This window comes from Phoca vitulina, unplaced genomic scaffold, assembly GCF_004348235.1.
Source record: "Phoca vitulina isolate PV1807 unplaced genomic scaffold, GSC_HSeal_1.0 scaffold19, whole genome shotgun sequence".
Lineage (NCBI taxonomy): Eukaryota > Metazoa > Chordata > Mammalia > Carnivora > Phocidae > Phoca > Phoca vitulina.
In genome coordinates, this window is record NW_022589722.1 from 29,228,229 (window position 1) to 29,240,841 (window position 12,613).

General features: G+C 48.0%; 1 protein-coding gene across 1 annotated transcript in view; it reads right to left on the reverse strand.

The window, feature by feature from the left end:
* Positions 1-12,613, reverse strand: part of EFCAB6 (EF-hand calcium binding domain 6) — a 225,008-nt gene that overhangs the window by 15,039 nt on the left and 197,356 nt on the right. Inside the window, exon 27 of the mRNA XM_032416504.1 lies at positions 3,079-3,306. Coding sequence (XP_032272395.1) covers positions 3,079-3,306 — 228 coding nt within the window. The remainder of the gene's footprint in view (positions 1-3,078; positions 3,307-12,613) is intronic.

Here is a 12,613-nt window from a genome sequence, read left to right on the forward strand (position 1 = left end):
CTGCATAAACCTGGCACCGAGTGATGAGCACCAAGCGCAGGGGAGACACCATCCTGTGGCCAGATGTATAGGGCCCGCTGACCGCTGAGACAGAGTAGAATACTCGGCAGGCGCCTGGCATCCCTGGGCCCACACCCCACACACAGTGACGGCTGTCTCCTGCTGGAGGAGTCTGATGCCTGTGCACCGGGCACCCTCACGGTAAGGGCAGCAACAACAAACTCAAACAAAGCTCAAGGACAATGAAGCCCAGAGAGGTTGAGTAACTTGTCCAAGGTCACGCAGCTGGACAAGTGCAGAAGCAGCACTGAAACCCAGGTCTGCCTGCCTGAAGGGTTGTTTGTTCTTTGCCTGAATGCTTCTCACCTCCTACAGGTGTCTGTTTAAGAAACACCACATCTGAAGTGTTCAGAAATGCTTAATGGTTCCTTTCCCTAACATAGCTGCAAATAGAGCGAAGTCCCCACGCAGTCACCGGGACTGATCTAAATTGCCTGACCAGGAGAGGCTCTCTCTGTGGGTCCCTATCTTCTTTTTTTTTTATTAAATTTTTTTTTTAAAGATTTTATTTATTTATTTGACAGACAGAGACATAGCGAGAGAAGGAACACAAGCAGGGGGAGCGGGAGAGGGAGAAGCAGGCTTCCTGGGACCCTGGGATCATGACCTGAGCCGAAGGCAGACGCTTAACGACTGAGCCACCCAGGCGCCCCGGTCCCTATCTTCTTAAGACATATCCAAGTGGACCCAGTTCCTATGGCCCTTTATAGCACGCTTTCTGCAGAGTCACGAAGGCCCATCAGTTTCCAACTCCATCCACTCGGAGAGTTGCTCTCCTCTTCTGAAAGGTTAATTACACCAAAAGATTTCAAAAGATGAGGCACTTGCCCTGCTTACAGAGCTCTGTAGGTCAAGAAAGCTGACCTCTCAGATTCGTGATGGTTGGATTTTATTTTAGGATGAGCTAGTTTTTATAATGCAGATAAATCAAGACACAAGATCTCTATTCGGATGCTGGTTAACATGGTTGGAACTGTCCCAGCATCTTCAGGGAACCCTTCTGAATAATGGCAAGAGAGGCCCAGACACTTTAGGGGTGCCAAATTACTTCTGTGTCTCCCCGTACAGACACTGTACCATCCAACCAAGAAGGTCCCAGTACATGACTCATGCAAGGAGAAAACATGGATCTCTGTGGCTTTGGCTTCCTGTTTGCCAGTCTATATCCAGAAGCACCCTTCCCAAATAGAGCACAATTTTTGCTAATCATCCCCCAACTTAAACCATGGTACTTATGCCAGACTTTGATGCCCTCGATGACGCAGACTATATTTGAGATGTGTCCGCGTATTTTTAGAAGGCAGCATTTAAAAATAAGTGCTTGATTTTGCTGGAGAGGTGGGGGGCTTGATGTGCTGGGGATGGTGGAAGCTTTCTTAGTGGACAATTAAAATCCAATTCTCTGTTATACATGCCAGATATGCCAGCGTGTCATTAATTTATATCGATAATTAGAGTGAAATTTTACTCATTTAGATGAAATGAAAAATCTTTATTAGCAAAACCTTTGTTAGTTGGCCCCATAGAATAATAAATGCAACTGGATTAATTTTAAAGGTTTCTCTCCATTTATGGTAATGCAGAGAAGTATTTGCAAATAGCCATCTCACTCAGCTTTGATGATCTATGGGACTGAACTGTTGAGGGAAAAGCACTTTAATTTGTTTAGCGAAAAGGATCATAACACTTTAAAAAACTGATATTTTAGGAAAGTGAAATCTGATGCTCATATTATTCATTATTAATGAATTCATTCTGTAGGGTGGTGAGTTCAGAGGCCTGAGTGGGGAGGGGGTCGTGTGTGATGATCACCCCTCCCTGTGAATACTCTTAGTCCTTAATCCTTAAACCCTGAGAAAACGGGGCCTCAGAGTGGAGTGACCCAACTTGGGAGCCGAGAGTGACCTTTCCACCTGGGAGCTGTGGGAAGCTACCCGGGCTGAGCCTGAGCAGAATCAGAGGAAGGACGGAGGTGGGGCTACTTTCATAAGTATTTTGGATTTCAGTTTTCACTTGAGTTATTCTCTGGGATTAGGGCACCAGCTTGTTTGACAAGTGGAGAGTGCTTGAAGCAGTGCATTTTCTGTGGGGGAGGGAACTCTGCTTCTGCGCTTGGATCACTGGTGCTCTGTGTTATCCCAGCTGTTTGGCCACTGGACAGTGGTGGTGGAGAACATGGACACTAAACCCGTGACCTATCCATTCACCGGGACTTGCTGAGCGCCTGCTCTGTGCCAGGCTCTGTTTTCCCGTTTGGGTCACAGTGAGGAACAAGCCACCCAGGGAACTGCTCCCCGGGCACTAACATTTAGTGATATTATTGACTGAAGTTAGTAAGCAAGGCAGACCCTCAGGATGCCATCCTGCTGGGAGGTGCTCTTAGCCTTGGAAGGTCATGGAGGGCAGAGAAGCCAGGGCAACAGGTTATCAGAGCTAAGAAGAGCACCATTCAGTTTTTGAGGAGGAAACTGCTGAGAATCTCTTCTGAGGCCTCTGTGATGGGCAGGAGGGCCTCAGAGAGGGTGGCCTGTGTCCAGCCTGTGGGGTGGGCATGTCACCAGCCTGCCCATGGCGGTATCCCCAGAGCTTCTGAAAACACTAGCAACGGAACCAGGGAGAGGGCAAGGGGGGGGGGTGGCGGGAGGTCCAGAGCAACTCATAGGCTCTGTGTTGCCCCATTCAGGTGTGGGGAGAGACTAGTTGCCTCTCTGGGTCACATAAGCCCAGGGATTATCCAGGGAAGGAAGAGGGAGTGTGGTTGCTGGAGCAGAGTTTAATTTGATTTTAAAAATAAAAGTGACATTTGCACCCTGATTGAAAAGGTGCAATTCATACTTGTTACACAAACAGAAGGCTCCTGTGAGTCTTCAGTAAGATTGAAAACAAAACAATAACAACAACAATAGAAACAACACCCCCCAAAACCTTGCAGTATTTTCAAAATAGAGATCAGCCCTAAATTCTGGCCTGATGCTCATATAACACTGCCTAGGACAATGAACCAAATGCATTTCTTACTTGCTCATCTGTCAGAATTTGGACATGGCGGGAACAAACGGCCCGGAATTCATCCCTGGAGGCGGTGTTCGTTTTCATGGTGTCGAAGTTCTCAAACTCCTGAGCAATTGTGCGGTAATGGGAGCCCACGGCTTTGTGGAGGCGAGCCAACAGCTCCTGGTTTGTCGTCTCCTTGGGAGATGTGGGCGGCGGGCCTTTGGGCATTTTCTCAGCCCACTCGGCAGCAGTCTGGGGAAAAAAAGAAGAAGAAAGATTGATCCATATAATAAATAATAAATCATCTCATGGCCCTGGGCCCACCACCCATGGCAGGTCCTGGGGGAGCCCCAGCTTGGTGAGGAAAAGTGCCACCACCCACACGCGGGTCTCAGACAGGATCCAACCAGAGGTTCAGACTTGGCTGAAGGGGAAGCCTGGGTCCCTTGGCCACAGAGAGGGAGCCACACACAAGTCAGGGCCACCATGCAGGGGGACATGTGGAGCCGGCCCTGGGGAGGGCAGGCCTTTATTCTCATCCATTCACTCATTTGGTCTGTCCTTCTGTTTACTTCACAAACACACAGCGAGTGTGTGCTCTGAGGTAAGGGAGTAAACGTGTATCCAGACTGCTTTTATTTCTGGACATCAGTGTAGTGGATTTATACTCACAGCGGTTAGAATTGGCAAGGCAGTTTTTGATGGCCCTTACTACATGATGCTGCAGCACCACGGCTGGCTAAGTGTTCCCTTAAGCCTAAAACTTTGAGGCCCACGGGGACTTAATCCTGGCGAATGCAGAATCTGTGGGGTTGGAGGTTGAGCAGGGCCGTGGAGCAGGCCCACTGAGCCTGCCATTCTAAACCTCTCCTGGGCAGTCAGGAGCCCAAGGTCAGGGCCTCATGGCGCTGTCCATGGTGCCTGCGAGCCTGGAGCGGGTGAGCGGTAGCCTGGACTCAGGGGCCGCTTTCTGGAGAGAGGAGGAATGGGCTGTGGGGAAAGGGGGGAAGAGAAGGACCTTCTTACTGGATGTATAGGCTATGTGCAGGCGAGAGGGCCAGGCAAGGTGAGCAGGGAGGAGCCTGGGGAGGACCACAGCCTACGTTCCACACGTGCTGATGATCACTATGGTAGACAGGTGGGACAGGTGGTAGATAGGCAGGACAGGAGGAATAGCAGACACGGAAGTTACTTAGTGATCACCAGCAGATGCTAGGATGACAAAGGTCTCTGTGTTCACCCTGGGGCCAGTGAGGAGGACAGACTTAGCTCGCGATGAAGCCAGACTTGGGAGACTGGGGCTCAAAGGGCAGCTGCATCCTGAGCCTTCTGTGAGGGGACAGGGGTCAGGGGGAGTGGGCAGGCCTAGGGAAGCAGTGCTGACATCCACCTACTTGCTGCAAGCAGGAAGAGGCCCCCCAAACCAGACCTGTGGTTGTTGCCTCAGCAGTTCAGCTCCTGAAGTTTGAGGAAGAGGTGAGGCTGTGGGATGGGAGGGGACACCAGACTCTGTGAGAACGTGAGGGTGACAATGCATGAGAACTGTCTCCCAATGAGGGTGAATTCTGAAATCCGCTCCATTTCCTCCATCAAAACCTGTCGTGACTATTAGCTATAATTGCTCTCGTGATGAGCAGCACTGTGCTAAGACCTTTACAAGATTTTCACGTTTAATCCCCCCAACTAGTATTAAAACTTGGTCACGTCTCATGAAAAAATACTCAACATCACTTGTCATCAGGGAAATACAAATCAAAACCACAATGAGATACCACCTCACACCAGTCAGAATGGCTAAAATTAACAAGACAGGAAACGACAGATGTTGGCAAGGATGTGAAGAAGGGGGAATCCTCTCACACTGTTGGTGGGAATGCAAGCTGGTACAGCCCCTCTGGAAAACAGTATGGAGGTTCCTCAAGAAGTTAAAAATAGAGCTACCCTACAACCCAGCAATTACACTACCAGGTATTTAACCCAAAGATAAAAATATAGTGATCCAAAGGGGTACCTGCACCCCAATGTTCATAGCAGCAATGTCCACAATAGCCAAACTGTAGAAGGAGCCAAGATGTCCATCGACAGATAAATGGATAAAGAAGATGTGGTACATATATACAATGGAATATTACTCAGCCATCAGGAAGGATGAGTACTTACCATTTACACTGACGTGGGTGGAACTGGAGGGTATTATGCTGAGTGAAATGAGTCAATCAGAGAAAGACAATTATCATATGGTTTCACTCATGTGGTATATAAGAAATAGCACAGAGGATCATAGGGGAAGGGAGGGAAAACTGAATGGGAAGAAATCAGAGAGGGAGACCATGAGAGACTCTTAATTCTGGGAAACAAACTGAGGGTTGCTGGAGGGAAGGTCGGTGGGGGAATGGGGTAACTGGGTGATGGGCATTAGGGAGAGCATGTGATGTGATGAGCACTGGGTGTTATATGCAACTGATAAATTATTGAACACTACATCTGAAACTAATGATGTACTGTATGTTGGCTAATTGAATTTAAATTAAAAAAAAACTTGGTCATGTCTCTTTTTCAGCAATTCCACAGCAATATATATATTCTGTGTTACTATCCTTCAGGACAGAGCATAATGTTACTTTATGAAGTTGCATCAAACACAGGATGCTTCTGGAAATACCCTCAAAAACGTGATCCCACACACTCGGACCACAGTCCGTCTCATCTTCAACCACTGAACAGTCAACAGAAGCTTTTAAATACATCCACTTGGAGCCATTCAAAGCAAGTGGGTGCCTTTCTTTTCCTATTCTTGAAAATGAGACTGACCTTACTGGTAGATGTGATACATTTCCAAACAGTTACAGCTCACCTCCCACAGCTAAGCACCTGGCTGTTTGCCTAAACATTCCAAGAGGTGTTGGTGTTCAGAGTGCAAAGGAGCCTCCTCCAGAAGGAGAGTCATACTCCAAGTATGTCCTGACACTTGGCGCTCCTTTGTGCCCTGAGAAGGATGAGCCCCCAGTGGACACAGCTGAGAAGAACACAGGTGGACAAGTCTAGCAGGGAAGGTGGGAGTCCCGGATCTGAGGTTAGACTCTGCCCCTAATGCGTTGTGTGGTCCCGCGTAAGCCCCTGGGGGCCCCTTTCCCTTTAGTTTCCTCATCTATCCAGGAGGAATAGGAAGGGCTGACATGAGACCGTATATATGAGCGCTCTTTGAAAGTTTTAAAACACAAAACAAATTGGAAATCCTCTCATTCTACCAACAGATATAGAAGAATTCTCACAAAGCAGATTATGCAACCCTGGGTTAATATGGTTTCAACCCTAGAGGAAATTGAATCATTTTTAAGCAAAATAGAGATTACGAAATTTAACTTGAGTATTAGAAAGGCCTGAATAGACAGGTAACCATAAAAGAAACTGAAAAAGCTGTTAGAAGAGCTACCATCTATTATTAAAAATGTGCAAATCTAACTGATTTTAAGGGCAAGCTGTATCTCATTTTAAGCAATAAATAATTTTTACATTAGTCAAATTATTCCAGAACACAGAAAGGCATCTATAGTATTCCAACTCATTATATATATTTCCCTAATACCAAAATATGATAAACACTTGAAATAAAAAATATAAACCCACCTAATTTATGGGCACTAATGTGAAGACATTAAAACATTTTTAAAAAGACCATTAGGAATATTTAGCACCATTATTTTTAAATAAAAAATCAACTAGGGTTTATTCCCAGTATAAGAGTCCTTCAAGAATTAGCAGACCTTTCAATTCCTTACGTTAGGTCACATATCGACAGATGGCAAAAAAGGCATTTAATAAAAGCCAGCAGCTATTCCTGATAGAAATGGTGTACACTAGAATACAATAGCTATACCACATAGAAATAAAATGAAGACCTGTGTGTAATACTCTCTCCTTAAATGAGAGTATTAGCCAGACACCATCTGCAAACATACTAAACGGGTAACATAGCATTAAAGTCCGAAACAAGATAGGCACGCTTAACTGTCAGTTCTACTATTCACATTTTTAGAGGCTCCAGCTTTTGAAATAAAACAAGAAGATGAAATAAACCGTATGAAGGTTGAAAAACGAAATTCATCATTATTTGTGGATGTGACTGTACAACTAGAAAATCTCAAGATAGTGAGGAAAGTGGCTGGAATAAAGCCAAAAATACAAAACAGCAATACTATTTTTTGGGCGGTAATTATAACTCATTAGAAATTGTATTGTGGAAACAACCCACATTTACGTTGGTGACAAGCTCTTGAATACTTTGGGATAAATTTCATATGAAAGCGTAAGACCTACACAGAGACAGCTACGCGCATTCTACGGAGGGGCTGTCAAAGCAAGGTTGGAATACAAAGGGACGTGTACTATGATCCCAGATGCGAAGACTCCATTTCAAAAGATCTCAAATTATAAATAAAGTTAATAAAATCTTAATAAAAATCTCAGTGGATATTTGGGAGAATCATCAGATATATGGACACTAAAATTGATATGGAGAAATAAATATAGGAGAATTGCCACGAATTCTTGGGAAAGGCTAGCAATGAAGTTTTTGACCTGCCAGATATTAACATGTCATAAACTTGATATAACCAGAGGAGTGTAGCTTGGTCTAGAAACATGTAAGGATATCAGTGGCCACCTGCTTAGGTTGTTAGTGGGTGAGAAATAGACCTCTAACTGTGGCCGAGCCACGACACCACTAAAGCAGTAGGGAATGGCGTGGCTGACTCCTAGACAGCTTTGGGTCAGAGTGACCTCATAAACAAGAAAGAACATCCAAGTTTCACAAAGTAAAATTCCTCCTTCTCTCTTGCCTCATCAACTTCAAACCACGGTCCTCTGAGGTCTCCACCTTGACAAATGGAGACTGTCCTTCCAGTAACTTAGCCCTGGAGTCACCTGTGAAATATCTACCACCACTTCCAAACCACCCACAAATCCCAGGGGCTCTGCTTTCACAGTACGTATCTGGAAGCTGACTGCTCCATCCTTACCTCCTGGTCCAAGCCACCATCGTCTCTTGCACCGAGTACGGCAACTGTCTCTCTGCTTCCACGTGCAGTCATTTTCCTCTGAGGATGATCTTTTAAAGTATGTATGTACACACGCACACAAGTATTAACACTTGTTCTCTCGATGGAGGGGTAAGCAAGAGCAGAGCCATAATCACAGAGCCATAGTCATCTTCCTCTGAGGATGATGTTTTTAAAGTGCATGTCAGATCAAGCAAACCTCTCAAAAGGCTTCACAGATTGCCCAGAGTAACAGGCAGAGCTTCACAACGGCCCTCCCCAGCGCCCCCCCCACCCCGCAATACTCTCTGACCTCACTTCTGTGACTCTCTTCCTTGCTCACTCTGCTCAGAGCCGCCAAGCCTCCTGCTTTGCTTCAAATACAGCAAGCGCCTTTCTACCTCAGGGCCTTTGCACTTGCTGTTCTCACACATCCTTCAGGGTTTTTAGAACATGCCTGAGCCACATTCCACATTTCCCTCCCTTTCCCCTGTCCTTGCTTGTGTTCTGTGGTGCTTATTGCTCTCTGATCCCCTATATGTTTACTCCTTAACTGTCTTCCTTACCCTAACAGAAGATAAACCTCATGAAGGCAAGGACTCTAGTCTTTTGTTCACTGCTGAATTCCCAAGTGCTTAGCACAGACCTGGCACACAGTGGGGTCTTCTTCTTCTTTTTTTTTAAAAAAGATTTTATTTATTTATTTATTTGACAGAGAGAGAGAGCACAAGCAGGGGGAGAGGCAGAGGGAGAGGGAGAAGCAGGCTCCCTGAGAAGCAGGGAGCCCAATGCAAGGCTCGATCCCAGGACCTCAGGATCATGACCTGAGCCGAAGGCAGTCGCTTAACCAACTGAGCCACCCAGGTGCCCCCATAGTGGGGTCTTAATATTTGTTCAAAGAAAGAGTGAATAAACAATGCATCCATACAATGGAAAAATGTCACAACCAATAAAATGACATAAGTGGCAGGATCCTTGCATTCTTCTCTGAGCAGCGGCCCAGGATCTATGTTAAAAATCGTGACCTTGTCACGATGCAAAGAAATGGAAATGAAAAAAAAGATTTGATTTTTTTCTTCTAACAAACTGGCAAATTTTTGATTGAAGATATCATGCTGGAATAGGTGAATAACATATCTGAAGCCATAAAAATTTCCTCTCCTTTGACTTAGTACCTCTCCTCTAGGACTCTCCTTCAGGAAATAAACAAGGTGAGCTCACGGAACTACAATCGTTAAGAATTCTTTACAAAATTAACAAGATTTTACAAAATTGGCAACAGTTTGGATGTCTGACAGTAGGGAAACAGTTAAATAAGATATGATATTTCTTTTTTTAAGATCTTATTTATGTATTTGAGAGAGAGAGAGAGAGCATGCCAGTGGGGGGAGGAGCAGAGGGAGGGAGAGAGAATCTCAAGCAGATTCCACGCTGAGCATGGAGCCCATTGCAGAGCTCGATCTCATGACCCTGAGATCATGATCCGAACTGAAATCAAGAATCAGGCATTTAACCAACTGAGCCACCCAGGTGCCCCAAGATATGATATTTCTATAGGATGGATTACAATCCAGCTATTTAGAATCTTTCAAGGAATAATTTAATAATATGATAAAATGTTTGTGATGTACTAAGTGGAAAAGGATCCATAAAATTGTCCAAATGATCGTGCATACACACACACACACACACGCACATGCATGCACACGCACAAACACACACAAGTATTAACGCTTGTTCTCTGGGTGGAGAGGGAAGGGAAGCAAAGTCAGGAGGCTGACTGGAGCTCCCAAGCTGGGAGGGTCAGGGGTCCTGAGGTCTGGGGCTTGGGACAGTCTGGTTTGGTTGTGAATGACGCTGAGGACAGACTGGCCGGGGAGCGCTGCTCAGTGGGAGAGCCTGCGCTGTGAGTCAGACCCCTGCTCTCCACCTGTGCATAGATCTGAGTAACACCTGAATCTCAGAGCCCCAAGGGGTGGTGAGTGCTTGTGCTGGGTACATGTGACACGCACGTGTGCACTGCCCTCGCAGAGAATGAATGCTCAGTGCCCGCCCTTGAGTACTGTCCTGAGTCTCCCACAAACACTCGTGGGACATCTGCTATGTGCCAGGCACTCTTCTAGCATGGGGAGGAAGAGGTAAGAAGTAATCCTTAGATAAGGTCTCTACCCAGGTGGAGTCTCCAGGGGGAAGAGAGAGACCAGGGCAAAGCTCACCCATAAGGGTGAGCAGAGATTCTAAGCGGGTTGTGTGCTCTTAGAAGGGGGCAGTGTGCCGTGGACACAACTGGCCTCCCTGAGGAGGAGATGACTGAGCTGGGAGGCAAAGGAAGTGCAGGTGTAAGTCACCTGAAAACCCAGAGCCCGAGGCCATGTCCCTACTCAGCAAGGTGGGGAGGCTGAGGAACAAGGCAGGCCGGCCTGCAAAGTCAGCTCTTCCCACAGGCCCTGAGTCGCAGCCCGAGCCTCCCCCTCTGCCCTTCTCCTCGGCCAGGAGGGCGGGAGGCAAGGGGACACTCACGGGCACTTGCCAAGAACAGAAGCAGCACCATTTCTTGTCCAGACACACAGGAGTGCGGGTGACTAAAACTTCTCACGAAGGGGGTTTTGCTGCCAGTTAGAAATAGTCTTTTGCCTCCTGCAAAAATAATTATTGCATTTTCACGGCAGAAAACTTAGAAATGACAAAAATGCTACAAGGAATAAACAGATCACCGATCACGCCGCTCCCAGCGGCACCACTGTCATCACCTCGGTGACCAGGATGAACGGCTGACCTGGAGGTCCTCAGGCCCCGCGGATGGGGCCACCCCGCTCTGCATGCCATGCCGCCCAGAGCACCCCCCAGCCTTGGAAGTGCAGAGCCCCCCGGTTCTTCCATCAGGGCACGGAGGAGCGGAATCTGTCAGGCGCCCCTATCCTGGTTCTCGTCCTGCTTTTGAACAAAGCCGCTCAGCCACTGCCAACCTGGCTCCGAGTGACTGAAGACGCCTGGGAAGAACAGATGGCTCTTGGTCTGGCGCTTTTGTGTCCCTGGCACTTGTCACGTGATCATTATATCTGAATGGGGAAAAATAGTGCTTTTTCTATAACTAGAAGGAATGTTTCTCCTAATCGGAAAGGACACCACTATCTTCCGATGTAAATGTCACTTTCCGATACTAACTAGGCTTTCCATAGAAGGCACCCTTGGGATAGGAATGAGAGCTGGGACACTGAGAACGACAGGGAAGGGATCAGGCGTCGGGCACCCACCTTCGTCCACACCGTTGTCTGGAACAGGAGCTGCGGGGCCTGCACCTCCATGCTCCTGCCTGTGGCCTCTCATCCAACACCCGTATGCACGCCGGGCTGTTCTGGGTACTTAAAAAAAAGTGGGATCTTATCCACCATAGGTCTGACCCAGCTAGAGAATGATTTCTATGTTTTGAAGGAATTTTCTCTCATTTACTCAAGGGTGTTCATGGAGCCTTGTTTTATCAAACAACTGTCCCTTTTGATGTTGCAGGGAAATAACAGACCACCACTGCCAAGAAGAAAATTCCTGGTCCCCTTTGTGACTTTATAATGTTGGCAAAATATATAAAAGAAACCATGTCCCAATACGGGAAGTATATAATCATCAAAGAGCCTATGAATAACACGGAGCGCTTTTCAGTTTCAAAGGTATCTGTAGATCTCATTTAGTAAACAGCAAGTCACAGTTTTACAATGTGTACACCTGTGGTTCTAAATCCTGCCATTGCATGGAATCACCCATGAGGCTGTCCCAGTGGGTGGCGGTCAGAGGGAGGCAGCCTGGGTGGGTGGGGGTCAGAGGGAGGAGGCCTGGGTGGGTGGGGGCCAGAGGGAGGAGGTCTGGGGCGGTGGTGGTCAGAGGGAGGAGGCCTGGGTGGGTGTGGGTCAGAGGGAGGAGGTCTGGGTGGGTGCGGGTCAGAGGGAGGAGGCCTGAGTGGGTGGGGGTCAGAGGGAGGAGGTCTGGGTGGGTAGGGGTCAGAAGGAGGAGGCCTGGGTGGGTGCAGGTCAGAGGGAGGAGGCCTGGGTGGGTGCGGGTCAGAGGGAGGAGGTCTGGGCGGCGGGGGTCAGAGAGAAGCGAGCACCTGTGCAGAGTCCGTCTGGAGCCCATGCCTCCAGCCCAGCTGCAGGGCTCCTCTCCGTCCTGCAGCCTGAGGTCTTTGACCGTGTCTTTGGCTCTGACGGGGTTCTCCCGGCGCACACAGCTGCCGGCTAAAGAGGTGGGGAGAGGCCTGTAGGCACAGCGCTGGGACCCCCAGACCATGTCCCATGGTCCCCGCCACCTCTGGGTGCCTCACACCTGCACAAGAAGAAGGGGCCCGGCTGCCGGGCTGCTGTGGGAGCACAGCTGGAGGCAGTGGCCCCGTTAACCCAAGTCCGCCCACCTGGCTGGAGCACAGGGCCCGGGCGCCCCACCGGTCAGGCCAAGGGCGCTGGGCCGGGAGGGCGAGGACAGTCTCCCATCAACCGAGGGCTTTGGGGTTGGCCGAGCTGAATGGAGCTGAGCTC